We start from the raw sequence: 27970 nt of genomic DNA on the forward strand, positions 1-27970 counted from the left end.
TCAGTCATGTCAGCATATATGTACACCGGAACACAACTCCCAGTAACCTTAACGAAGGAGAGGTTTTATCCACTGATCAGTGCAAGCACTGTCTCCACTGAAAAAGGAAAAACCTAGTACAGTTGTATATAAACACAGCAAAGGTTTAGATGGACTATAAATGACGGGTTTAATTAAATCTGAAAGAGAGAGGCAGAGGAAGAGACTGAGCGAGCTCCCCTCTCCCTCTGCCCCCCCCCCCTCTCTATTCCCCTCTCCCTCCTTGTACGCCTCCTGTTTTCTCTACTGTTTTTTTCTTTTTTTCTGGGCTCTGTGTTTCTAGGTGAATGAGTAAGTGAAGAAGCTGTGTGCCCATAGCCACACTCTGAGCAGAGCTATATACAGTGCATCTGAGCACTCGCACTCTCAAAAGCTATTTTCCCAAACCCCCCCCCCCCCCCCCCCCAGACCTTCTGTCAGGCATCATATGTGGACAACCAGAACACTCCATACAGACACAATCATGCTTATCACAGACACTGTCTGTCTGTTTCCATGAATAGTCTGTCTTGGAGTATCTCTTGTTTACAAGACAAGTCCAAAAATGAACAAATAAATAAGTAAACAGATAAATGGTTTACCTTCAGAGTTGTTTAAAAATAAAACATGCTGAAAGATGTGGTGGTGGTGTGTTTTTTTTGTTTGTTTTGTCTTGTTTTTTGCTTAAACATCCTTATGTAATGTATGCCAGATATGATACAGATTTTAAAAAGCATCTTAACCACGGATGTGTGAAAATTGATGGTTTTTATTTTTACAAGTAAATTTTCGCAAGCAACAAGGCTTCAGGATTGAGAGAAACTGAGAGAAACGGCTTTTTCCTTCAGAATGCATGAAAGGGATTCTTGAATCATGACATGTCTATATTCGCAGCGTACATTTGTAAAGTTAGCAGACTGGATACAGATCATAGCTGGCTTGAAAAAGCCAAACTTGTAACAGGTTTAAGTATGTTATCTGTAACGTGTAGATTTAATATGTCCAATACGGTAATAATACAGATAAGCGCAGATAATTACCAGCATGGCGGCTGTTCTATGTGATTGTGATTCAATGTCTAGATGATTGTAGCTTTCAGGAGTGAGAGTACACTGTGTGTTTTGTGTGAGTGGGTGTGTATACAATAGGTGTAAGTAACTCTAAATAGTCTGGTTACTAGGGATAGAATGGCATTTTTAATCGTTTCAAACAATTTTAATCAAACTATTGTCAAATGGTTTTTATGACCACATTTCAGACTGGAGCTCTTAGCAGTCCTCTAGTAAATGTGTGTTTGCACATTCTGAGTTTAGCAGTTCAGGGGAATGTTTAGTGGGTGTAATTTGCATTATTTTCATAAGTCTGTGTGTGTGTTGTTTGTTATGTGTGTGGATGTGTGCATAGAATAGAAGTTTCTTTTTGATTTGTAAACTTTTAATAGTTTTTTTTTACAATGCAGAAGGTAGAAAATAGGGAAAGGGACAACCAGCTGTTTGAGTGACTAAAAGCGCCACAGGTCTGTAGAGAATGCAGACTGAGTTAAAAAGTGATGAAAGAGGAGTAGGGACCTTGAGATGAGATAATTATGTTCCTGAATTACCATATCCTCCAAATGGAGGTCTGTGGGAATGCGAAGCAAGTGTTAGGGGGAGGGGAGGGGGGGATTTGATGAGCTATCAGTAGAAAAAGAAGGGCCGTACTGTTAGGGAATGGTCTATAGTGACTCAGACAAACAGACAGATGATAAAGGAGAGATGGAAGGAAGGTATTTGTACGGACTGCACCAGCCACTCAAGTCAGCATAGCCTGGATGTCAGTCAGAAAATTGGCTGACTTTAATAATAAAACAAATAAACATAAACATAGTTCTGAGGAAAAATGGGGGAATCAAAGATCAAAGTTTAGAATAGGAGGAGAGGGAAAGAAACGAGTGCATATCCCAACGCTTTTCACTAAATTTCAAGAACTTAATGTACGAAAATGCTGAAGTGCTTTGTGTGCTAGAATGCTGAAGAGTTTGGAATTTCGGAACACTGTGCCAGTGTGAGTTTATGGGAAATTTACAAAGTCTTGAATGACTGAAATAATGAAAATCTTAAATTTTCCCAAACCCCCCCCCCCCCCCCCCGAGAAACTTGTTCCACTACCAGCTGAAGCTACAAACCAAGTTTCAGGGTGTCGTCTGATTAACTGTCATGCGATTAGTGGTTAGAAATCAGACGCAATAAACAATAATATAAAGAGTGGTAAATCTTAGACAAACTCCAAAGACAAGTCTATGCTGCCTACAATACTCAGGTATTCATAGGAATATAAGAAAGACTCAAAGTTTTATTTATAGGCTTCTGGTAATGAATCAAAACACTCCAGTCAACCTAAGGCTAAACTGTCGCAAATTAAGTTTCTGTGGAAGAAAACCTCTCGTATCTGAAAATATTCATATGAAGTTTCTCAAACCATTCTCAAGAGAAACACAGTCATTGTTATTCATCTCAAACTTACTCGCACTCACTTTATTTGATCAGATGAACACTGGCTGAATAACCCTTTCAGAAGAAATAAATATGCAAAAAGTTGTTTGGTCTTTGGACTCCTGTATGACATATTCTTGTCAGTCTAACAGAGCTGAAGTGAGTGGTTAACTAAACATAGGGATGTGATTGAACAGCTCCACAAAATGCATACCGTGAAAAAGAACCCGTTAAACACTAAGACTGTCTAAGCAATATTGTAGCTCGTATTTTCATTGCCATTTTCATTTGCTGGTTATCTTCAGTAGTCATGAAAATCTGATTGGTTTTCTAAATAAATACAAAACATAGTTCATCTGTAACCAAGACTTTGGCTAGATAAGATAATTAATTGTAATTTTCATTAATCTTACAGTTTTTGTTAATCCCAAGCAGACATTTTGCCTGTTCATTAGTGTGTTACAAGTCACTCTCTGAAAAATGAATGAGCAAATGAATACTACACGGATGAGAGACTTTTATGGCCAAGTGAAATAATATAAATCCCTAAAAACAAGCACACAGTATTTGAATGAATGTGTTGTTTAAAAATATTTGTGAAAGCATAAAAGTTTTACTTTTTTTTGATGTGGTGAAGCTTAGTCCCACCTCAGGACCACTCAGCACCAGGGACTGTCCACTCTGTCCTGTAGTGAGTGGGTGGGTGTGTGTGTGTAGTGTAGGAGAGTCTTCATATTGTGCGTGAGCTTTAATAGGTTAATTGCTGTTAGGAGAGTGTCAATTTTAAATGCCGCTGGCATGCAGTGGGATGGTTGCCATGGCAACGCCTCAGGGAGGAGACCTGTCAGTCAAACTCCAGCGTACAAAATTTAGCTGGCACACAGCATTAGCACCACAAAGTGTGGGAGACACACCCCAGGGACGAGGGCTACGTGGTTGACAGGTCTCCTCCTTCTCCTCCACCATCAGAGGAGTCCTTCCCTGTATTGTTTTTTCCTTTACTATTAAAGAGAACACAATGTATAGACATCCATACATACATAAGGAATAAAATGCTGGAGAGAGGCTTTGAAACATAAGTGAATGGGTACTTAATCATATACACTAAAATTCAGACCTTAATTTCAAATGCATTGATTCAATTATGCATTCTCTCAGGTATTTTTGACTCAATTTTTAAATTGTTTCTTAAATTAAGTGCACTGAGTCCTCTGAGAGCACTATGCAAGGGAAAGCAAAGATGTCTTAAAGAATAACAGCTGATATTGCAGTATAGCTGTAATATAAATGTATACTTTCAATTCCAGATGAAACGTGAAGTTGGTGTCTATCTTGGTGTGATATTTTGAGCTCGTTCACAACCCTGAGTACAATCATCTCTCTGCAGTATTAAATACAGAATTGTACACTGGCTGTGATTTAAATAAATGACCCTCTTTTACTTTGAAGCTCCCTCATAGTTTTGTCTTTGAACGTTTATTAGAACCACTGTATGTGCATGAGTCATGTGATTCTTTCAGGACCTTGGACAGTGCACACATCATGTATACAGTAGTATACACCATTGACAGGCAGGCAAGTTTAAAACCAAACCTGTCTGGGGTGAGACAGGCTTTTCAAGTCCTAGTCATGCATTCTGCCTCGAAATAGTTCTCGCAAGAAGAACAGCAAATTTCTGCCTGTGGGTTGGTTTTCTTTTTCTTTTTCTTTTGGAGGTATCCTTTTAATCGCTTTGGCCTAAATTGAAGCTGCAGCAGTCATGTGGTGCATCACAGCTAAACAGCTGGCTTTGATGCTCTCCACTCTGGGCTTTGTGCTTTGAGCACATACCACTGTTTGTATTTTTTTTGTTTTTTTGTTTTTTGTGTGTCTCTCTCTCTCGTTTTGTCCTACCACCCACTTGATGTAGTCCTTTTCTGCAGAACAGAAGAGAACAGTGCTGTTAGAGGGCCAAAGTACTTTCTGCTCCCACAGTAACTCTGACAGAGATCGAGTTCATGATGTACTTTACTCTCATCTGAAAGCAAAAATGATACCTCCCTTTCCTGAGTGGGATACAGTCAGGATGCACGGCCGTGAATGTGTGTGTACGGACGTACATGTGCATAGATATTTGGGGGTTATTTCTCAAAGATTCTGGTACTCAGATTACTATCAGAAGGTGCTAGTGTGTTTGCTGTGGAGTTGTTCTGTCCCTGTGGTCCATAGATTTCAATGGAGTTCCCACCCAGCAGGTGTAGGTGTGTGTGAGTGTGGTGGTGGGTTTTTGTTTTTTGTTTTTTTGTGCTACTGTGCCCTCATTCATTTTGGCTATATCCCTTTTGTCAAGACTTGTGTTTGTGTGCGCGTGTGCATTCACTGGAGCTGGCAGGATGGACTGTGAGAGATATCTTGGCTTTGCAGTGTTGCTGTAGTTTTGTATAATGTAGATTAGAGAGGTGGGTGTATGCTTCAACATGGGGGCGCACTGAGACTCTGGCTCTTTACTGAACCACAACAAGTGCATGTTTGTGTGTGTGTGTGTGTGTGTGTGTGTGTGTGTGTGTGTGAGTGTGAGTGTGTGTGTGTGTGTGTGTGTGTGTGTGTGAGTGCATGCATGTTGGGTCAGAGAGAGGGAGGTGAAGCACAGTAGCAAAAAGTAGGAAGCAAATGACATGAGTTTGATTTTGCACCTTCTCCATGTCTCTCACTCTGACCTTCCATTTCTGTGTCTACTCCACTATTCAGTTGACAGTCTCTCTCTCTCTCTCTCTCTCTCTCTCTCTCCCCCCCTTGCAATCTGTCTCACTCTTTTAAATGAAAAGTGTACTTCTCTCCAGTCGTCCTTTCTGTTGCCTATAACGATGTGTGAAAACCCTCACTCTTTCTCTCTCCCTGTCTTATCTCTCAGTCTCTCACATCAATGTCTTCTCCACAGTCAAAAGTAAATTTCTCAAGTTTAACGATCCTATCTACAACCATTAACAGTGTGAGAGATCTCTCTCCCTTCCCCACTCCCACACTATCCCTGTCTTGTTATAGCCTTTCCTCTTTCACTCTCACTCTTGCACATTCTCTCTCTCTTTCTCCCTCTCTCCCTCTCTGTGCTGTCAGATGAAGCTTGGTACTGTATGAACCCTAGTCAAAGCGTGTGTAGCATGTGGGCTATTAATGGTATAGAGGACGTTCTCATAGAACCGAAGGGTTTTCTTTCCGTTTGTAACAATTATTGAACGATGAGGAGGGTCAGGGTTATGTTGATGCATGATGAGGTATCAAGCGGTTAGATAAAGGTATCGATCTTTTATTTCTGACCCCAGAACAGTCTGGTTTTGCCTCCAAGGCCCATTATCACTTTGCTGTATGTGTTAGTGTTTTGTGTATCTCTCACACAGTTGCACCTACTAGTCTGTTGCTTTTTTTTAAACACACTCTCTCTCTCTCTCTCTCTCTCTCTCTCTCTCTCCATCCATACAGACTAATATCCCCTTTCTTCAGAACGTGCTGAGTAATGACCAGTTCTTGTACGGGACAGTGGACACCCAGTTTATTGATGAGAACCCGGACCTCTTCAACCTCAAACCCGTCCAGAACCGAGCCCAGAAACTTCTGCATTATTTAGGTGTGGTATGGCACCTTGGAATGTTCAAGCCCAACGATCTTTTAATTCTATAGCTCTCCCTCTTGTAGAGCACTCACTGCACCTGAGTTGGCTTTGCCTTCCCCTTGTGTTCCCTTGTTGGGAAATGGTATATGAACCATGACTCTTACACAGAAGATGCACTTCTGCACTGCACTACAGTGTCTTTGATTCAGTAGCCTATATAGCTCCATTTTGTTCACAACAGTAGATTTTAGCTGGATAAGAATGTATTTACAGTCATGTGTCGCATAATGTCCGCTCGGGCAATGTCCGGCTCCATATACGTCCGTGGTCCATTAAGGTTAGAATACAGTTCAGAAATCCTGATTGGAGAACAGGACGTGTCAGATGTAACCGGACCTAGCAAACGCAACAGCTTCCCGCAGGCAACACTTATATCTCATGTCTCCTGTATACAAAGTGATTGCGCTCCAAGCGTTTAATGGTACAGTACATATGTAACCTATAATACATATGTCTTCATAGTCTTAATAAACACCTCTGTTACTGGCTTGTGTATGTACTGTACTTTCAATCGCTATTTCAATGTGGACTTTCCCTACTTACAAATAAAAAGTTTACCACATAACAGCGTATGCTTCGACTCGTAGGCAGCAGCATCCAGTCTCGTGCACGTCTCTTGAGTGTTGTAGTGTTATCTCTCTGTTTAAGCATACAGTATGGTGTTCGCACAATGTCTAAATCACATAGCATCCCATTTCACAGAACGTCTCAGCGACGTTAAGCAGCGCATGACTGTTCAGACATAGAAATGTGTATATTTAGTAAACATCTATTGTACGGTTCAGACGGTTAAGTGTTCGACAGAAACAATACAGGCTTACACACAAGACATTTCCTCACATAAGATTAATAAGGAGCAGGGGGGGAAAAAACCTGCATAATGTAAGTATTGTCTAACATACAGTGTATAACATTATCAGAATAGCATTCCATCTGTTCTCCAGATGTCACACTTTCCCTTTTTCTCCGTTAGCAATGTGATATTTTGAGTGCCTTTCTCTTTTTTTGTGTGTGTGTGTGTGTGTAATGTAAGTACACCTATTCCAGACTTTACATCTCAAAACAACCTTAAAAGGTTACAGATTTCACTAATTTCCTATCTGTGCTGTGTCGCCTGGAGGACTGGCAAGTGTCGTTGACCAGTTGAAAAGATGTGGAGCCAGAGAGAGAGAGAGGCAGAAAAAAAGGGATTTTTCTTTTACTTTAACTCACTTTTCTTTTACACAACTCAAAGAGCCTGCAGCCTTGGAGGTCTCTGTACATCCAGGCCAAAGTCCTGAGAGACTCTTTTTGAAAGGTTTGGATGATGAGCCACTCAGCTGTATACCCCTGGGGCGTCACTGTCCTTCTGGGACATGAATGTCTCCATCCCCAGCTCTGTCTCACTGGCGACTCTTTGACCGGTTTGACAATGGGCAGTTATCAGTGCTGTTAAAGCCCTCTCTCTCTCTAGAATAATGGCCATTCTGAAAGGTATTCGGAAGGATACTCTTTCATTTAGTTATAGATCCATTGTCCTGATCCAAATAGATGTTTTTAATTGTTCTGGTTTGACTGAACAAGCCGTGGTTACCATGGAAGCACTCACGGTAGTGCCAGGAACAGTCCACACCTTGCTGACTTGCATGGATGGTCCTCATTGCTTATGTATCGTGTGAGGGGCGGTTGACACGAAACAATTTGACTTTCTGTCTCCCTCAGGTCACGTGATGGTGAACGGCCCTACCACGCCCATTCCTGTGAAGGCGAAGCCTTCTTCCATCGATCCCGTCATCCCGCAAGTGCCTCTGGGTAAGGTGTCACTGTAGCTGGAGTGAGCAGCTCACCCTCACACCTACAGTGCAGCATAGTACACCATGGCTGCTCTATAGTGTGCTTTGAGAATGAGATTTGTGTGTGTGTGTGTCTGTGTGTGTGTGTTTATGTGTGTGAGAGAGTGTGAGAGAAAGAATGTATGTGAGTGTGGCTGCCTAAATGCCTGACCTTTTACATCAATAAACTGGGCTTTGACCACATTGTATATTTGTGCGTGTGTGTGCATGTGTGTGTTTCGGATTCCGATTCGGATTTTGGAGTCTCTGAGGACTGACTTGTGTTTTCAGCTGACAAGAATAATTTACACAAAGATTAATTAAGCAGTATAAATGACATAATCCATTCCCTCCATCCGTGATGTGTTTATTTGTCTAAGTGTCCGTGTGAACATCGCAATTTTCTGTAAATTCCCTGGAAGTGAAGCCTTGAGTATGAGGGTTTGACACGCCAAAATCCTGCCCAAATAAATATCACATATCATGTAGGGTCAAGGCACGCTGAAGGCAATTGGGCCTTTCATTCCACTGACAGCGAAAATGGAGACTGCTCAAGAAACCATTCATTCAAAACGTACGTGTCAAATCGCAGGGGCTCTGACGACAACCTGTCATGGAAAGCGTAAAGATTGAACATAAATGTGGAGTAGTATAATTATACAGCCAAAGTAGGAAAAACCATGGCAAAAACTAACACTGGAAGGATGGACTGTTGACATTTTCTTGCATCTCAAAAAAAAAAAAAAAAGATTTTTGAAATTGAGAGTTTTTCATAGGAGAAGAGCTGAAGTGGCTGTATGCATGTAGCTTAAATATTAAAAAAAGAAAAGTCTATTGAATTCCAAAAAAGTCACAGCTGACTCATAAAACATCCTAAAAATGTTGCAAAAGTTGAAATTTTTTTTTTAAAAAATGAGGAGGCTGGCTTGTACTGCGACAGAAACGCTTTCAGTTTTCCATTTATTTGTTCAGAATTAAATGATCACAGAGGCTTACAGCCAATCGGCACATCACTTTTGTTTCATTCACTGTTCAGTTTCTGGCAAAGCTAAAAAATGTTTCTCAGTCTCAGTATACTGAAGCACACCGTTTGCACAGATCAGTAACAGGGATGTTGGCCGATAGCAGAGAACTCTCTTCTCGTCTGTTTCATTTGGTAATTACAATTAAACCGTTAACTCAGACAGTTAATTGATTAAGGGTTTTTCAGAGGTTAATGAGATAATGGTTAACCATCAACATCTCGACCTGATGTGCACGTGTGTATTATTGAGTGGCTGATTTGTGTACAGTTGTTTGGAGCTTAAGCGTGTATGTGTGTGCATGTGCACGTGCACGTGTGTGTGTGTGTGTGTGTGTGTGTGTGTGTTGAGGATGGGAGAGAAGTGCAAACCTGTGGGTTTTGTTGATTCCTTCTCTAATTAGAGTAACTGCGGTGACTATGTCTGTAATATTGATTAGCTTATCGTGTGTGTGTGTATTTACCACAGGCGACCCTCCGGCAGGCTTCAGAGAGGTCTTGCTAAGGGAGGGTCCGGAGGGCTTTGCGCGGGCGGCTCGGGCACACAAGGGCCTGCTCCTGATGGACACCACCTTCCGAGACGCCCATCAATCTCTACTGGCCACCCGCGTCCGCACCCACGACCTCAAACAGATCTCTCCGTTTGTCACCCACAACTTCAACAACCTCTTCAGCCTGGAGAACTGGGGCGGTGAGGAGTGTGTGTGTGTGTGTGTGTGTGTGTGTCTCTCTCTCTCTCTCTCTGACTTTGTAGAGTTTACAGCTGTCTATTTCTATGAAGTCAGATTCTGAGAGATTTTGCACGGTTTGGTAAGCTGCTGTTTGGATGATGATGCACATATCCCAATTCTTTAAAAAATAATGAAATTTCACAAAACGTCTCAGTAGATTAGTACTGGTTTTTCACTGTGATTTAAAGAATTTTAAAAAAAAAGAGATTGTAGCACTCCATGTTCTCGTTTTTCCTCTCTCAAAGTGCAATCTTCAGTTTATTATGGACTTGCATTCTTGCCATTCTTGTCCTTCCTGAAATTGTTGAAATGAAGGATTTTAACTTTAAGAGAAAATCAGTCCGTGGTCTCACTGTTAGGTTCCTGTTGTGATTCGGCCCAGAATAAATAAATAAAAGGGCTGGAATGGAGGGGTGGGTCTTTGAGAACCAGTTCTTCATGCTGGTCTGTGTTTTGACCTCGTAGAAGAAAGCTGAACTACAGAGAAAGACCATCACAGTTGAGATAAAAGTTCATTCTTACTGAAGTGATGGCGTACAACCCGCATCCTCAAATGTGAAGTGTTTCAAAAGGGCCTGCATGTTTTTGTGTCCCTGTAATACTCCCCACCCCCCCCCCCCCCCCCGCTTGCTCACAAACTCCTGTCATCTCGTTCTCTCTCTCTCTCTTTCTGTTCTGTTCTCTCTCTCTTCTCTGTGCCGGGAGCGTAGGTGCCACGTTCGATGTTGCCATGAGGTTTCTGTGTGAGTGCCCTTGGAAGAGGCTGCAGGAGCTGCGGGCGCTGATCCCGAACGTACCCTTCCAGATGCTTCTGAGGGGCGCCAACGCCGTGGGTTACACCAACTACCCCGACAACACCGTCCACAAGTCAGTGTCACATCAGCGCCCCTCCAGAAACCTGCCACTCGTTTACCAGTCAACAGACTCTCCTCAGTCCTCCCCTTTTATCAGCCCATACAGTGCCCCCCACTTCCACCCATTATCAGGCAGTACAGTGGAAATTCACACTGTCAGTCCTGTCTGACAGTTCATCCTTAACTCTGAAGCTACTGCTAAGAGTTTTTTTTTTTTTCTTTTTTAACTCGTTTGTTCACTCATCCATGTACTCCGTCTGTCTCTCACTCAATCACTAACTCCCTCACTCTCACAAATGTTCATTCGCGTGCTCACACACACACACTCTCTCTCTCTCTCTCTCTCTCCCTCATTTATTCAGACACCCAGCCACTCATTTCACTCATTCATTAACTCAGCAATTTGGGTTTTTTGTTCCATTTCCAACCATGTCGGTAAGAGAATCCATATTTCCTTCTATCCCTGTCTTTCTCACTCTCTCTTTCTCTCTCTCTCTCTCTCTGCCATCTCAGGTTCTGTGAAGTGGCTAAGGAGAACGGCATGGATATCTTCCGTGTCTTTGACTCACTCAACTATCTCCCTAACATGCTGTTGGGGATGGAGGCAGCGGGTGCAGCAGGTGGTGTGGTAGAAGCAGCCATCTCATACACAGGTGATGTGTCTGACCCCATGAGACAGAAATACTCCCTGGATTACTACCTGAAACTGGCTGACGAACTGGTCAGAGCTGGTACACATATATTATGCATAAAGGTACGGCTAAGGACATGACTACCCGCCCCCCCCCTCACACGCTTACATTCCTCCTCTTACTTAATGACTTTTTCATCAGTCCTGCTGTATCCTATTTGTCTCTGCCTTTGAACTTCTCTCAACATCTCCACCTGTCCATCTGTTTCTCTCTCTCTCTCTCTCTCTCTCTCACACACACCCCACCCCCCCACCACTCACTCTTTCACTCCAGGATATGGCCGGTCTGCTGAAGCCTGAGGCCAGCCGATTGCTGATTGGTGCATTGCGAGACCGTTTCCCTGAGACACCAATCCACGTCCACACCCACGACACCGCAGGCGCGGGCGTGGCCGCCATGCTGGCATGTGCAGAGGCCGGGGCAGACATCGTGGACGTCGCCGTGGATTCCATGGCAGGGATGACATCACAGCCCAGCATGGGCGCCATCGTGGCCTGCACCAAGGGAACCAAACATGACACCGGTAAGAACCGTCAATCAAAGGCTCGTCACCTACCACTGACCAATCAGAGCGGCTTTCTGACTGCCAGTGAATTGACACCAGTTATGGGCACCAGCACCAATGGAAAGAACCTCCTAAGTATATAACAATCATTTATCTGTATGTGAATTTAATCTGGTAATTCTGCTCATTTTTGGCACTCTGTGTAAGAGGGTTTGTTAAATTTGCATTTATAAACTTATCTTTGACACGTCTGCGCCGCACAGCTGAGTACAGGTAGTTTGGGAGAGTATCTATCTTTAGTCCTGCCACATGAAGAGGAAAAACAGACTTTTCTGAGCAGTTTAGATTTACCAAGTTTCACTCCTGAACTTTGGAGCTGTGACTCTAATCACTGCAATGTACGAGTGAGTGTTTTTTGACTACTTTAGCACACTCCTAACCACATCACTGTTTAAATTCTCCCTACTGAGTCCCCCTACTGCGTGCTGCGTTTTTATTACATTAGAGCACAGTTTCTGTTTAGGCACGCACACACACATACACACACACACCACACACACACACCACACACACACACCACACACACACACCACACACCACACACCACACACACACACACACAAACACACACACACACACACACACACAAACACAGTGTTTTGGATGCAAGGCAGACAGCGTGCAGTGTGCATGCTGGGAAATTCAGGTTTGAAATACTAGTGCTTATCCATTTGATTTCGCTTGGGGAACATCTAACAACAGTTAGGAACATCTAACAACAATTAGGAACATCTAACAACAATTACGGCTGGACACCCTTATACACGGACTTCAGCCTAAGACACACAGCCAGACTTGATTTTTTTTTGTTGTTGTTGTGGGGTGTTTTTTTAGCAATCACTTATGTTTAATTGCTCAGCTAAGACTGACAATGTTCCTTTGTTTGTTTGTTTTTTTGTTTTTTTTTATGCAAGAGCTTTCACACAATCTTTCTCTTTCTTTTCCTCTCCATCTCTTTAAAAATGTATTAGTGTGAGTAGACGGTGCCAGTAAAGGTCAAACTCCCCTAGTGAGAAAACAGACAGTAAGAAAACTAGACTTTTAATGAAAGGACTGAACCGAAAAGAACAAATGATACTGAGAGAGAAAGAGAGGGAGAGGCAGAGAGAGCAAGGGGTGGTAGGGGAGTGGAGGGGGGAGCAGAGAAAGGTCTGTGCACGAGGCCTCGCATTTCAGAAGTTCATACGTGACCCCGGCTAACCCTGCAGTAATTGCGGCATTACGGCGGGCGCTGATGCTTAACCTCAGCTGATGAGAGCTGTGCCCCACCTCTCTGCCCGCCCGTGCCCGCCACAGTGTGTCCGTAAGACTCTGCCGCTGTTGCCAGGGGAACAGTACCAAAAAAAAGCCAAATCCCACAGCTCTGTATGGAAGAGTCCTGTCTCCAGGTCACTCTGTATGGAAGAGTCCTGTCTCCAGGTCGCTCTGTGTGGAAGAGTCCTGTCTCCAGGTCGCTCAGTGTGGAAGAGTCCTGTCTCCAGGTTGCTCTGTGTGGAAGAGTCCTGTCTCCAGGTCACTCTGTGTGGAAGAGTCTTGTCTCCAGGTCGCTCAGTGTGGAAGAGTCCTGTCTCCCTGTCTCCAGGTCATTCTGTGTGGAAGAGTCCTGTCTCCAGGTCACTCTGTGTGGAAGAGTCCTGTCTCCAGGTCACTCTGTGTGGAAGAGTCTTGTCTCTAGGTCATTCTGTGTGGAAGAGTCCTGTCTCCAGGTCACTCTGTGTGGAAGAGTCCTGTCTCCAGGTCATTCTGTGTGGAAGAGTCCTGTCTCCAGGTCGCTCTGTGTGGAAGAGTCCTGTCTCCAGGTCGCTCTGTGTGGAAGAGTCCTGTCTCCAGGTCGCTCTGTGTGGAAGAGTCCTGTCTCCAGGTCGCTCTTCAGCCTCCGTGTCTGGCTCGGCACGATCTGCAAAGACGACACATCCAACCGTCTGAGATCTCGTTCACGTGACACAGCGGCCATGTCACCAAGGCATGTGAATGAATGAAGTACTAACAATGTATTGGGAAAGAAAAATAGAACAGTTGAGCCCCAGTTGAGATTATGTTTAGATGTAGTAATGAAACGTCAGCGTCCCTTAGCTCCTCGAAATATCTGCTGATTTATCGGGGATCTGTCTGTGTGTGTGTGTGTGTACGTGTATAAAATATGCCCCCCCTCCCCCAATCATCATCTCATCTGCCTATCTCTTTGAAAATTGAACGCGTCTCTCTCGCTCTCGTTCTCTATCTGTGTTTGTACCTTCTCACCATGGCAGAGTGTGGGCGTGTGAGACTGGAGCAGGGAAGCATATCAGAGTACTCATGCAATGTGAAGGCGTTCAGCGCTTTGCTTGATTCAGTTTGTTTATCTGTGAAAGATCCCTTCCTGTACACCCCCTTCTCTCTCTCTCTCTGTCTCTCTCTCTCTCTCTCAGTCGTAACCAGGTAGTTAAAATGTCTTGAAAAAGACAACTTGCTGTTTAGTTCAGTTCAATTCTGTTTTATCTGTATGGCGTTGACCTGGGACCAACAATCCTGTAAAATTGCAATTCTTATCGTCATCGGGTCTACAAGGCTCTATGTGCGCGTGTATGTGCGCGTGTATGTGCATGTGTATGTGCGTGTGTGTGTGCATGCGTGTGTGTGTGTATGTGTGCATGCGTGTGTGTGTGTGTGTATGTGTGTGTGTGTATATATATATATATATATATATATATATATATATATATATATGGGCCCTGAGAGGATCTTTGTACTGGCACTGACAGGATGGAAGTCTTCATTAAAAAGTCCGAGACTTACAGAAAAGACTGAGGCAGTGGGACTGAGCTCTGTCACAGCTGTGTGTTTCCTGTCCTATGGTACAGCTCTGACCGTTTCACCCATTCCCATGTTCCTCCTATATGTGCTCCTTATCATTTTGTTCATTAATGGAACAATAACAAAACAGTTTTGTTAGTTTAAACACTACACCCTCACCTCCCACCTCGGTGTGTAAAACAGAGAGACACCTTTGGTTGTCACCAGGCAGGCAAATGCGGGTTAAGTGTAGTTAGTGTGGTGATCCGTGATTGATTAGGCACAAGGTCTTGATGTAGCCCTGTTCATCTAGGCTGAAAGTGATCACCATCCATTCTTTAGCTCTCTGCTCACCTTTGGTATCGGCTGAAACTATAATTATTCAGCTTTGGGACTTGAAAATGTTAACAGTTGAAATCTGAATTTCTGTGTCATGTATTTTAGCTATAATCAATTGAGTTTTCATTGTCTCCCTCCCCTCCTCCTGAAACTCTTACTTTGACTCTTTTGCTTTCTCTCCCTTCCATCAATCTTTCTCTCTCCCTCTCTGTCTAATCACTTCCTTCCTTTTTACTCTCTGTCACCCTGTCTCACTCTCTCCCTTCCTCCACGCCCCTCTCCCCCTCAGGTATTTCTCTGGAGAAGGTCTTTGACTATAGCGAATACTGGGAGGTGACCAGGGGCCTGTACGCTCCGTTCGACTGCACGGCCACCATGAAGTCCGGCAACGCTGATGTCTACGAGAACGAGATCCCCGGCGGCCAGTACACCAACCTTCACTTCCAGGCTCACAGCATGGGACTGGGCAACAAGTTTAAAGAGGTGAAGAAAGCCTACACAGAGGCCAACAAACTGCTCGGAGACCTCATCAAGGTAAACAGGAGAAACCTCAGTCTGTCTGAGCAGTTATACGTTTTCTCTCTCTCTTGTTTTTGTTTTTATTTTATATTAGTTTGGCAGTAGTGCATAGTGTTCTGGGTTCTGATTGGATGCTAGCAGAAATTCTCTTGGACAAGGTTTAGGGTATTTTAGACAGTACATTTTGCATTGTTATAGATGTATAAGAGATTGGAAAGCTGTCCAGAAGTTTAACAGTCCTCAGGGAGCACACAGGCAACATTAAGGCATGTGCTCTGTGGCTGTTACAGCAGAAGAGTTTGTATTAGGATAATCAAAGACTCGATGATTCGCTGACTCGTCATGTCATGCCGGTCATAAACAAATAGATGAAATACTGGGAGATTACCCAGGCTTACTGTAAACAAAGGAATTATGTTGACAGCTTTGACTTAAGGTGTGTGTGTGTGTGTGTGTGTGTGTGTGTGTGTGTGTGTGTGTGTGTGTGTGTTAGAGAGAGAGAGAGAGAGAGAGGGGGAGAGTGAGCAAAAACCCTACCTCTGTATAAATTCTCTGTGGGGGTTTTTTGTGAGGAGAGTTTAACTGATCTCTCTGCAGCCTCTCTGTGTAGGACTGTAAAAATTTGACTTGAATATTCAGCCCAAATGGCATCTACTGCAGAGGTGATGTGTCAGTTAACAGTCATATGGTATCATTTTGCGAAAAAAAAAGATATTTGTAATGTCGTGATATTCCATGTGACAAACATATGCTGTTGGTATATCACGTTATTCTTTCACACACTTAGCTTTTTGATATCCTTTCCTATACACTGTGTTTTCTCTGTGTTTTAATGGAGTTACACTGGTGTTTCATTAGCACTAAGATGCAGAAATTCACATTAGCTGCTTGCTAGATCACAAGTGCTATGAACCCAAGAATCCCCCCCCGAGTTACAATTAAATTACTCTCTCTCACAAACTCTCTTCTTCTCACTTACTCTCACTCTTCCATATCAGCTCTGTCAAGTACATCTGTTTGCACTTCCTTTACTGCACTTGATCTCCATATAAAGTAAAACTAACTTGGCAGGAGAAAGAAAAGAAAAAGAAAGAAATGGAGGCAGGACAATCCCGTCCCCTTCACCCCATGGCCCTGAAACACTGGGAGCTGGTCCTAACTGGGAGCTTTCACCAGGGCTTGTCTGTGTTCCTCGCCTTGCTGTCTGAAGGGTTTTTTTTTTTTTTGTTTGGGGTACAAAAAACAAAACCAATCAGTGGTATCTGCCAGTGTTTGGTCGTGCCTTGCTGGCTTTCATTTCCTTTGACTTAATTAAATGATCAGAGATAGTTGGCTTTCTGATTTTTGTTTGTTTGTTTGTTTGTTTGATTTCCCTTTGTTCTTCTCCCTCCTGAAGATTGTCAGTGGTAGGGGTGAGAGGAAGGAAGAGAGGGAGGCTAAACAGTTGATACTCTGCTGTTCTTTTGTTTCTCCATCCATCTTTCTCATTCTCTCTAATCTGTTCTTTCCCCTTTTCTGGCCTTAGGACTGTGATTATAATGTACTGTAGAAACACAGTGTTGCTTTCGTACACCCAGATCTCAAAACTCCATGCCAGCCTTCACAGAGTGTCTTGATGGTATAAAGTTAGAAAAGCGCTCTTGAAGGAACTGAGTATCTTTACCATCTTACCTCTCTCTCTCTCTCTCTCTCTCTCTCTCTGATGTTCAGGTGACCCCTTCGTCAAAGATTGTGGGTGACCTGGCTCAGTTCATGGTGCAGAACTCGTTGACGCGGGCGGAGGTGGAGGAGCGAGCAGATGAGCTCTCCTTCCCTCTCTCCGTGGTGGAGTTCCTGCAGGGTCACATCGGAATTCCCCACGGAGGATTCCCCGAGCCCTTCAGGTCCAAGGTACTGCCTGACTGACTGCTGAGCCACTCAACACATAGCAGTTATATTAATTAACAAAGCAAAACCACAGTGTGGAGCTCTTCTATCAGCTCTGCTGCTTAGATAGTCATTTCTGGATTAAAAAAAAAAATTGTAGCTTTTAGAGCCTCTGGCTCTAAGATGGAGACTTCATAGTTGTGGAATGACCAAGAAAAATGTTTTAAATCAAAATCCAAATGATTGTCTTAATATGATGTCATTTTTTTGTGTTTTGGTATATGCCTAAATTTGTTTTAATACAGTGATTTTTATTCTATTTGGTGTTATAAAAATACTAAACTAATGTTTAGTATTTTTTTTGCTGTTTTATTTTGTCATTTCTTGACCCCTTATTTGTCACAGACAAACGGAAAAATCATATTGTTCCATTTGTCATATAAGGCATAGTTACCCAGCAGCCTTCCTCTTTGTAATTTCTGTCTTGCATCGCCGATTTGGGAAATCTTTTAGCGGAACATTTCAAAAATAAATAGTCCATCTGCATAATGTTATACTGTGAAGATCACAGACATTACCTAGAACTGTCACAGCTGTCTTTCCATTTGTTCTTTTTCTCCCTTAAATATTTTATTTCTGCTCATAAGTGGACATGCATTCACTTCTGTCAGAACGCTCAAGAGAACCATTCACGAATGCAAAAATAAAATATCAAACCACGGAGGCTTGAGTGCGAATTTTTCTGGTCTGCGGTTTTTGAAAGACACTTGAGAAAAGTTCTGGAGAATCTCATTGTTGATTAGGACGAACTGCCAACCTCGGGGGAAACGGAGAATAAAACATTCTGTAAACCCACATCGCTTTTTTAACTGAACTTGTCTACCTCTGCCTGATTGATGACCTTACTTTTGACCCCCTCCAGGTGTTGAAATCTCTCCCGCGGGTGGAAGGGCGTCCCGGAGCCTCCCTACCTCCCATGGATTTCCAAGCCTTGGAGAAGCAGTTACGTGAGGCGCACGGAGACGACATCACCCCGGAGGACGTCATGTCGGCAGCCATGTACCCCAAGGTTTTCCAGGAGTTCAAGGAGTTCTCCAGAAACTTTGGGCCCGTAGACTGCCTTAACACTCGCCTTTTCCTCGACGGACCCAAAATCGCAGAGGAGTTTGAGGTGATGCTTTAATCTCGATTTCAACTTTTTTCATTTGTCAACAGGCACATTAAAAGTTTTTTTTTTTTCACGTTGTCTTTGACCTTTACTGATACTTTTTCATTGTTCTGACCCTTTTTTAATGGCTTTTCTCCCCTCCCTGACCTTTTGTTATGGTCCGACTCCCCTCTCGTTCCTCTTGTGTTTTGATTCTTGTTCTCAGGTGGAGCTGGAGCGAGGGAAGACTCTCCACATTAAAGCGCTGGCTCTGGGAGACCTGAACAAGGCAGGTCAGAGAGAGGTCTTCTTCGAGCTCAACGGACAGCTGAGATCTGTGTTGGTCCGGGATACGGTGGCCATGAAGGTACATACAGAGCAAAGCTGAGAAGATTAATTTAAAAACACTGTCTGTTTATGAACACTGAGGTGTCTGGAGGCTCCTCCAGAAAACCAGGACTTTTGCATTTGTTCATTTTGCAGACGCTTTTATGTAAAGCAACTTCCAAGACAGGCAGAACACAAACCAAACATATAGCCAGAAGGAGCCAGCTGTGCTGCTGCGAAGTTCAGTATTAGACCAGATACAAATGCAAAAATGTTGAAGGGAAAACAAGAGTGGACTACAAGTGGGTCAAAAGCCCACATAATGTAAATGATCAACAAGTATCCGGCGGCAAGTATCACAAAGGGAGTACTCAGTAAGGTACCAGTCACAGAGGGAAGGAAATCTACAATTTTCCGGTGCTGTAATTCTTCTCGTCTCTTTCTGCTTGCCCTCTACAGGAGATGCACTTCCACCCGAAGGCGCTGAAGGACGTGCGGGGGCAGATAGGGGCACCCATGCCCGGTAAAGTGGTGGAGGTCAAGGTGAAGAAGGGCCAGCAGGTGGAGAAGGGCCAGCCACTGTGCGTGCTAAGCGCCATGAAGATGGAGACGGTAGTCAACTCTCCGCTGTCCGGCACGGTGGCTAAAGTTTACGTCACCGCCGATAGCAACCTGGAAGGAGACGATCTCATCTTGGAAATCAATGAGTAGAGGAGTGGAACCACCCAGGGACCATCTGGTACCCAGTGGGAGGGGGGGGGTGAAGGACCGTGACAATCATTTGACATCAGCAGCAGTTGCTGTGGCGCGTTAGCTAACCATCATCCACACGCGTATCACACCATTTGAAAAGGGAGGTGGAAAGAAAAATTTATTTCTGGAGGAAAATATCTTCAGTGACATGAAAATAGTTACTGACCAATAAATCTAGAATGTCACTGTGTGTGTGTGTGCACGTGTGTGTGTGAGCGCGTGTGTATGTGTGTGTGTGCCTGCCCACCCCCAGTGTGGGAGACTTTCCCATTCTGTGTCATTACGAGTTGTGGTGATGTTTGTCACACTGAAAGATCACCATGCTGCTTAATCATCCACGATGACAAATCTCATGTCTGGGTCTATGTGTGTATTAATGCAAAAGTTAATATCAGTCTTAACCTAAGAATATGAAACTACCCATAAACATTCAGCAATAAATGAATAATGATAGCACTTAATATGTGAGATTTAAAATGTTTTCATATAGCTAATGTAGACTAATCATTTTTAGTGTCATATCTTCACCTTTGGCCTCAATAGCTTTGGCACGCAATGAAGTTTTTTTTTTTTCCCCTCAAATCTCAAATAAAATGTATTAGCACTTTAGAGCTATGTAATTATAGCAATCTTAACGCAGAATTACTGACTTGATGAAAATGTATGTTTCTTTCTTCTTCTTCTTCTTCTTTTTTTTTTTTTATTAAATTCAAGTCCTTTTTCTTTGTATTTTTCTGGCGAAAAAGGCAGAGTTTTGGAGTAGTGTGGGTTAGGTACATGGTAGAACTGTCAGCGATGTGATTGGTTGCTTTTAGTGGTGGGGGAAAGATGATAACTGAACTTGTTTCTCAACTAGTGACATACATTCACCCAGTAGTGTTAGCATAAGCGTTAGGTTGTGAATGAAATTCCCATTTAACATATCAGTTCCCGAAATTCCCTCAGTATACAGTATCCAATCACATTCCACCCAGGAGGCATTGAACATCAAAGAGAGAGTATAAAGAGAAGATATCCATAATCATGGGAGTTGTGAACACTAATTCGCCATAACATTGTCTTCTTTTATTATGGGACGGAAAAGTGTGGGGGAGAAGAAATACAAATAAAGAGAACGTAAGGGATTGGTTGCTGTTGTGTCATGCTGAAATGAAGTCCAGCTCCGGGGAAATGAATGCCTTTGCTCAAAAGAGCATCTGAAACGTTGCTTTATGAAGGATGATTATGCCACAATGAGCACTGCTTAAAAAGGAAGTGTGGGGAGCTTATGTAATATGACATAGATTGAGTTACTCATGTTAACAAGAAAGGGATACATTAAAGACTGTCACAAAACTTATCAATACTCATCGATCATATCTCCACTAATGGAAATGGTAAAACACTGCACAAGGCTTTTAAGCACGGAGCTTATTGATTGGCTGTCATCTAATTTATCCCTCAACCAGTTCCAATCGTAACTTACATATGTGTACGCTGCTACTGAGGGAGTTATGAGTGCATCAGCGGGGTGTGAATTGAACTGAGTGAGTCAAGCAAGGACAGGGCGTTCATTGGACCAGTGGCGTTTTGAAACGACCAACGGTTGATGGTTTCTGAGGGATGACAAAGAGAAGAGTAATGAGTGAATAGGAGTTATTCATGCATCAGGAAACATTAACGAGCGCTGCGGCCTGTAAAAGGGAGAAGTGAGTTGTGTCCGTTATAGTTTGGCACATGCTCCTCACTGCTCTTAAAGATCAGAGGAAGGGAGAGGGGAGGGCCATTCTGCTTTGGCATTCACCAGTGACTTTTCAAATCAATGTTCCTCACTTCCAGTCTGTCGCATTTTGCACACTCCTTTTTTTCTTCCCAACAGTTTCTCGCTTTTATCCGCTCTCCCACACTCTCTCTTTTTTTTCCTTTCCTTTCCCCACTCTCTCTCTCTCTCCCTCTCTCTCTCTCCCACTCCATCTTCCTGCTGTTCTTGCTACCCTGCAGATTCTACAGCTTACACAGTATTGTTACAAAGCCGTGTTATCTCGCCTCTGGGCCATGGAGCTTCTATTCATTTGAGAGATTGAACCGCACCTTTAGGTACACTGATGCAATATTTTCAGTCAAAATTGTCTACTTGCACTCTTTAATGCTTTTGGTGACGCAGACTGAAATATTCATGATCCTTCGTTGAAGGCGAGTGTGTCTGCGGGGCTGTTTGGGGGGTTTCCTCTCCAGCACCGTTGCCTGACTCAGTTGCTGCATTTGAATAAAGTTCGGATCAATAACAGATCCACAAACTTCGCTGTTATGAAGAGCCTTCAAAAGTTCAAAATCTGGTTGGTGTTCTTCCAAACCGTCTTTGTGTTCTGTCTTCTCTCTCTCTCTCTCTCCCCCCCTCATGTTATCCAACATTAGTGTGAAGGAGAGGTCTACTTCCCAGAGTTGCTGCCACATTATTTTAGTCTTTATTAGTTCTGAGAATGACGGGCATTATGCGCAGTTTCGTTCTCAGCACACTCTTCTAAGAACCAATAAGACATCTGTCTTATCCAGTCATGCTCCTCATGCCATGTGACATTTGGTTGGTTTTTTTAAAGCATTTCAAGATCAGTGTATTTTTGTTTGTTTGTTTGTTTTAAAGGAAAATCAAAACCCTCTTCCATTCCTCAGAATTGTGCAGCCTCCGTATATTAAAAATAAAAATGTTAATAGCCGGTTTTCATGGTTGCTGTTTATAGAATGTCATTTTTTAGGAGCTGCAGTAGTTTCATCTTAGCTTTAAATATCACATGCACAGTTGCATTCACAAAGCCAATATCACATCCACACACACAGTCAAACTGCATGTCAGTATACTGTATTTCACTTTCCATGTGTGGCCAGTCATTTAACAGAATGATGCATGCAAGACAATAACCCTGTCAAACAAGACGAATCTAATCCTAGCTAGAGGCAAACTAAAAGCTAGGTATGGGTCATCTTTAGAGGTCAACTTGCAGCCTTACTTATGATGCAGATGCTTTGTTTCCATTCTCACTGACAGCAGAAGGTCCAATTAGCCCCGTCAACAAAGACAAATTAATGTCATCTGAAAAAAAACAAAACAAATGTCATTCTGCGGGCACTGGTAACCAAAAGCCCTGTCAACAGATAAAGACAGGGCTCTGTTTTTCTTGCTTTTATCCGGGCGAGTTGGAGAGTATTTTGAAAAGCAGATTCGCATTTGTGAAGGATGATGCCACAACCCTGTTTTTCACTGTCTTACCCTCAAAGTTATGAGAGTATGAGACAGCAAGTTTTTCCAGAAGGTTCATGACACAAGAACTGCAAGTAGTTGAAGAACAAAAAGTTTTAGAATTTAAGCTTTTGCTGTTTTGAAAGATTCTGTCATAGGGATGAACCCACAACCTTTGTCTACGTATCTGGCACCATAGTGCTTAGTTAAAATGTGTTTAAGTAATAATACCATATTTAATAACTTTCTGAGTGGATTCTTGCCATGACACACAATCCACCAGTGGCACTGATGATATTCTCTCCTTTAAAAAAAAAAGAAAAATCCAGCCATCAGCACTCAGACTGGTCTCCCCCGCCAGGGAAAAAGAAATGTGAACAATTAGAAGTGTCAGCAATAACAAGCATCAGCAATAAGAAAATGTAATGTGTAATGCCATTCATTTTATTATGTGTTTTAGTTTCGTATCACTCAGACGGTTATCCCTGTATTTTACAAGGACACGCCTGGACTGTTCCAGCAAAATGTAAGGAAAGCATTCTTTACAAAACCTCTACAGACAACTGTTGTCTCTTTTCAGGACAAGTTTACCACAAGTGAAACCTTCGGTTCACAATGAATTCAGACTGCAACTTAGTACAACCTAACTCAGCCTTTATGAAATGGAATCTTTAATCAAGCTACATTTGACCAATTGATCATGAAATAATCATGATTAATGTGACATTTTCACAGTTAACAGTTTTTTAGTCAATGGACACCCTATGAAAAATTCAGATAATACATTATTTTAATAAAATATGGTAATTCACCAGAATATAATAATAATCATCATCATCATCATCATCATCATCATATTTTAATTATATTAAATTATTAACCATGAGATTAATTGTATTAAATTATTATACTTTTGATCTAGTTCATTCAGTCTCTCTCTGGCCTCTCAGGCACTGGTAAAGTGATGTGTTAATCTGGCTTTGGTCCTGATTCATAAAGGTTTGTGTCTTCCTGGCTCTCCCTCTCACTCTCTATCCCTCCAGTCTGCTCTTAAGGGATCACTCTGCTCTGAAGTGAGTCAAAACTGAGAAATGACGGGAGAGAGCTTGGTCTGTTCCTATCTTTTTTCTCTTTTTTTTTTCAATGCAGAAATGTCAAAAATGATAACCATACGGGCTCTGTAGTGCTATCTGTAAAATGCCTTAGTGTCACAGTAGTCACAACGTGGTATGTTGTTAGCCCAACTGGTGTCATGTTTACACACATTCACCAATCAAAACTGAAATGGAGACAGGGAGCACAGGCCATTTCTCTTTCTCGCCTGCAGGGAGGCTGCTGGCTGCAGAGCTAACTCACCTAGCAGTGGCTAGAAGGAAGTGCCTACGAGGAAAGAAACCAGCTTTCCAAGGCCATGGCATTGTTTCTAATCGGGCTCTCCACTAAGTGCCTGTACTACCATCCGGCCTCAGTTCTGAGTGATCATGCATACAAACGTACACCCTGTTACTAGGCAATCACCTGTTTGACTGGAGGTACAATGAAGTTTGTTCGATCAGTGTATCTGAGAGACTTGTTATTAGAGAGAGGGAGAGAGAGAGAAAAGGAAAGGGAGGGGGTGCTCCAAGCTGGACTCCCAGATTTTGAGCATAACAGGATCCAGTGATGTTTACAGCAGGAGGCAGAGTCAAATTGCTTTCACCAAATAGGGCCAGTGTTTTTTAGCTGATCGCTTTTCTTTTTTTTTCCCCATGCGGTGTGAATATGCACGCATTTGCCTTATTCCGTTCTGACTGCAACCTCTCTTTATCCACTCTCTTGTCGCCAACCTTCATGAAAGGACGACTCTCAGCATGATGAGAGTAACTAAAGGTTGTCGTAATGGAAAAGGTCAAAGTGTTCTCTCTAGAGAGAGAGAAAAAAATTACAATACAAGTACTACAAAGGCTATATTTAATCTAGTGGGGTGCCATGCCTAACTCCCTTGCTTTTTTAGAAGCAAAGCAGATAGCTGTGTACAAAAACGCGCACAGTCCTTTAAAGCATTTGTATTCAATTTTCATTTCAAACCCAACTGCATCTCTTTCTCTCGTAATCTGTGCCAGTCCCTTTGGCTAAGGTTTTGTCACACACCCACTTCCATATCACAGGCCACTACCTCCACAGTTAAGTGTGGGAATACTAGCCACTTCATCGTTCAGTCATTAATCTCAAGACCTGAGTGAGCCCTACAGGGGCCCGTTCTTTATCAGACCCCTGCCTTGTATTCAAGTGTTTGACGCAGGGCCAGATATTATGGCCCGACGCATTGTTACTATAAAGACAATCCATTACTTATTATGACTGAGGCTGACGCCAAGGTTTGAATGTAAGAGGATGAGAACTTAGTCGTCGCATATGATATAACAACGCTCCCCACCCCCCACCCCCCACCCCCTCCCAGGGAAATGAAAAGTGTTGACTCTGAAATTTCTAACAGTCTGCTCTCAAACTGGACTATATTAATGGGCAATCTTTCTATACAGGTTACACCCACCACCCCCACACGAGAGAGCTCCATCTTCTGATGGACTCTGCATATGCCTTTCAAAAAGCACCGTCGCATGAGAGGGCAGACGCAAATATTTACAAAAGTGATTTGCGTTTTGTTTCTTATGCTTATTGCCTCAAGGCGCAACATGTAATTTCGTTTACGGATGTGTGGTTTTCCATACCAATAATTCCTGGAGTGCGAGAATGCCGTGAACACACATCTGTTGAATGCTCTAAATAAGAGATACTAGGCCCTAACTGATTATTAATTACAAATTAGATTACATAACATGGTTTTCTCTGGGAACTCTTAGATCTTTGCGCTAGAACACAGACAATTGAATTAGAGAGGACAGAATCACACAGTCAAGAAGTAAGTGAAAGAGACAGAGAGAGAGAGAGAGAGAATATTAAGGAGTTAAACAAGCCCTGGGAATGATGAGAAAGAAGAAGAGAATCGAAGGAGGTCATTTATCTTTGGTCACCCTGGGCAACAGAACCCTTTTTGTTGGAGCACTGCACTCACAGCTCAAACAAAGAAAAAAAAAGGGGGGGGTGCTAGCACACGGGGCACATGAGTCACAGGCTTTAAATGAGAAACCTTGTCGGGAGAGAATGAAATAATTATTACAGTAACATTCTTGCTCCAGACAGAAGACTGAAGTGCTGTCTCTCAGACAAACTGTTAGTAATGAGCAATTGTAAATCGTGTGAGGGAATTCACACACTGTGGCTTTAGTGGTTCCTCATTAGGGTATCTGTGACACATTAGAAGGATGTACAAGAAGGAGAAATTAATACTTTTACATATGTGTGCATGTAAATTCAATAGTTGGTTTGCATTTTGATGAGATTCTTTTTTGTGCATGATGAATAATATAATTTTCCCCTTGAAATTATAATACTTGTCATAACCTGCCAAACAGAACTACAGGCAACTGCCAAAACAAAGGGACCAGCAATGTAAATTGTATATAAAGGATGTTTGACCACCATAGTAACATCACAGCAGTTATAGTGCACCTCAGTGTAGATTCTTGAAGTTTCTACAGCTGTAATTGATGGCTGTGAAACCACTAACCTGATGATAGTATCACTTTCTGTGGTATTCTCAATGGACAGCTCTTGAGGACACTGCCTGCTCATGCCATACATTGATAAATGTAGTGGCTCTGACCACAGTTGACTCTAGCTTATATCGTTTTTACCTCAGGTTTCCATGTCAGTGTTACCTTAGTCACCACCTCTCCTCAAAATAGCAGTTGCTACTGGAGCAAGCTTCATTTCTGAGGGTACTCTTAAATGAGAACCAACAATCACCACACTCTCAAAGTCAATGAGATTTCTTCCCCCTAGCCATAGTTGCCCAAATATTAGACTGACTGGAGCTGCTTGGTATTTTTAATACAATACACTAAGCATGCAGGATCTTTAGTTCCTTACATAGAAACCCATCCTGTGTAGCGGCAGGTGTTTCTGTTATTTTGGCAGTTGCCATGGCATTGCTGAAGTAACAGATTCCTATAATTTGAGGTAATAACGCCTCCTGCTGGACAGAAATCCTACAACAACCTGTGTGGCATATGCTCTTTTCCGTTCTCTGGGGCGGGGGACGACGACAAACAAGTAAACGTATTACAAGCTGCTCAGAATTGGGGGGGGGGGGGGGGGTTGTTTGTTTTTGGGGGGGGTTTGTGAGGTTTTTTTTTTTTTGGTCAGATCAAAAATACGATAAACCTGGCATCAAGATCTTAAAATGAGACATCTTTGGTTTCTGTAAATTCTGAAATTTAATACAAGGCACTGGCATCGTGCCCTCTTGCGGCACCTTTGATATTTAGTGATATTTTGATATATAACATATATTTTGAATTTTGAGGTCAGATTTTTGTAGTTTGGTAATGAAATTTTAACATCTAGCAAAGTGTAATCAAAAAGGATGTCAGGCTTTTGAAATATGTTGTTGTTATTTTAAAATGCGATATAAGGTGCTCGGTTGCTTTGCGGAAAGTAGGCCTACATAGCCTGCTTAAAAATAGACTCTGCTGAAACAACACAATTGTTGTGTTACAGCACTGGTACGAACACATCTACCTGAGATTTGGAAGGGGCTAACCGCGTTCAGCAACTGCTAGCGTCGATGGAGTGGGCACACAGTGGGGGAGAGGGCTAAAATGATCATTTGTATAATGTAAAGTTTTAAAATGTAATGATCAAGATTTAGATTAAGCTATCAGTATATCATCCTTGTAATGAGACAGTGTAAAAGAACATCGAAGTCAAGATTTCAAAGCAAAGGTTTCAAAAGCTTAGAAATCCAGCGTAATGTAGTTTGATATCGTAATTACATAAGAAAATAAATGATAAAAAGGTAGCAGATTTAAGCAAGACAAATACAGTCTGCTCTAAAGTGTATAGCCTATATAAACAGATATCGCAGTTATAAGCATGTGGATGCTCTACAAATAATGTAAATTCGGAGGATTCTTCCTTTAGCGTGACGCGTTAGCAGACCCCAAACCAAACCCAGCGTCTCAAACCACTGAATTAGAATAGAGTATTATTGTATCAGATAGTTAGTACGAAACCTCTGCGGTGAGCTGCCCAGCGCTTGCTATTCCTCCCAGAATGTGGACCAATCATGAAACGACTAGTGGAGCTCGGACCACACTTCCCAGCAGTCCAATACTTCCTC

General features: G+C 42.6%; 1 protein-coding gene across 2 annotated transcripts in view; it reads left to right on the plus strand.

Moving 5' to 3' along the window:
• The window catches only part of pcxa (pyruvate carboxylase a), a 94753-nt gene extending 74654 nt beyond the window's left edge, over positions 1-20099 (plus strand). Inside the window, exons 12-22 of one of the 2 annotated variants that reach the window (XM_030781260.1) lie at positions 5946-6090; positions 7837-7926; positions 9437-9658; positions 10409-10565; positions 11066-11306; positions 11518-11767; positions 15210-15454; positions 17150-17329; positions 18228-18476; positions 18679-18819; positions 19239-19490. In XM_030781260.1, the coding sequence (XP_030637120.1) occupies positions 5946-6090; positions 7837-7926; positions 9437-9658; positions 10409-10565; positions 11066-11306; positions 11518-11767; positions 15210-15454; positions 17150-17329; positions 18228-18476; positions 18679-18819; positions 19239-19490 (2172 nt within the window). Of the gene's footprint in view, positions 1-5945; positions 6091-7836; positions 7927-9436; positions 9659-10408; positions 10566-11065; positions 11307-11517; positions 11768-15209; positions 15455-17149; positions 17330-18227; positions 18477-18678; positions 18820-19238 lie in introns of both variants that reach the window. The other variant, XM_030781261.1, reaches the window with a different exon arrangement.
• Positions 20100-27970: the final 7871 nt, after the last annotated feature.

This window comes from Chanos chanos, chromosome 8 (genome assembly GCF_902362185.1).
Source record: "Chanos chanos chromosome 8, fChaCha1.1, whole genome shotgun sequence".
NCBI classification, from domain to species: domain Eukaryota; kingdom Metazoa; phylum Chordata; class Actinopteri; order Gonorynchiformes; family Chanidae; genus Chanos; species Chanos chanos.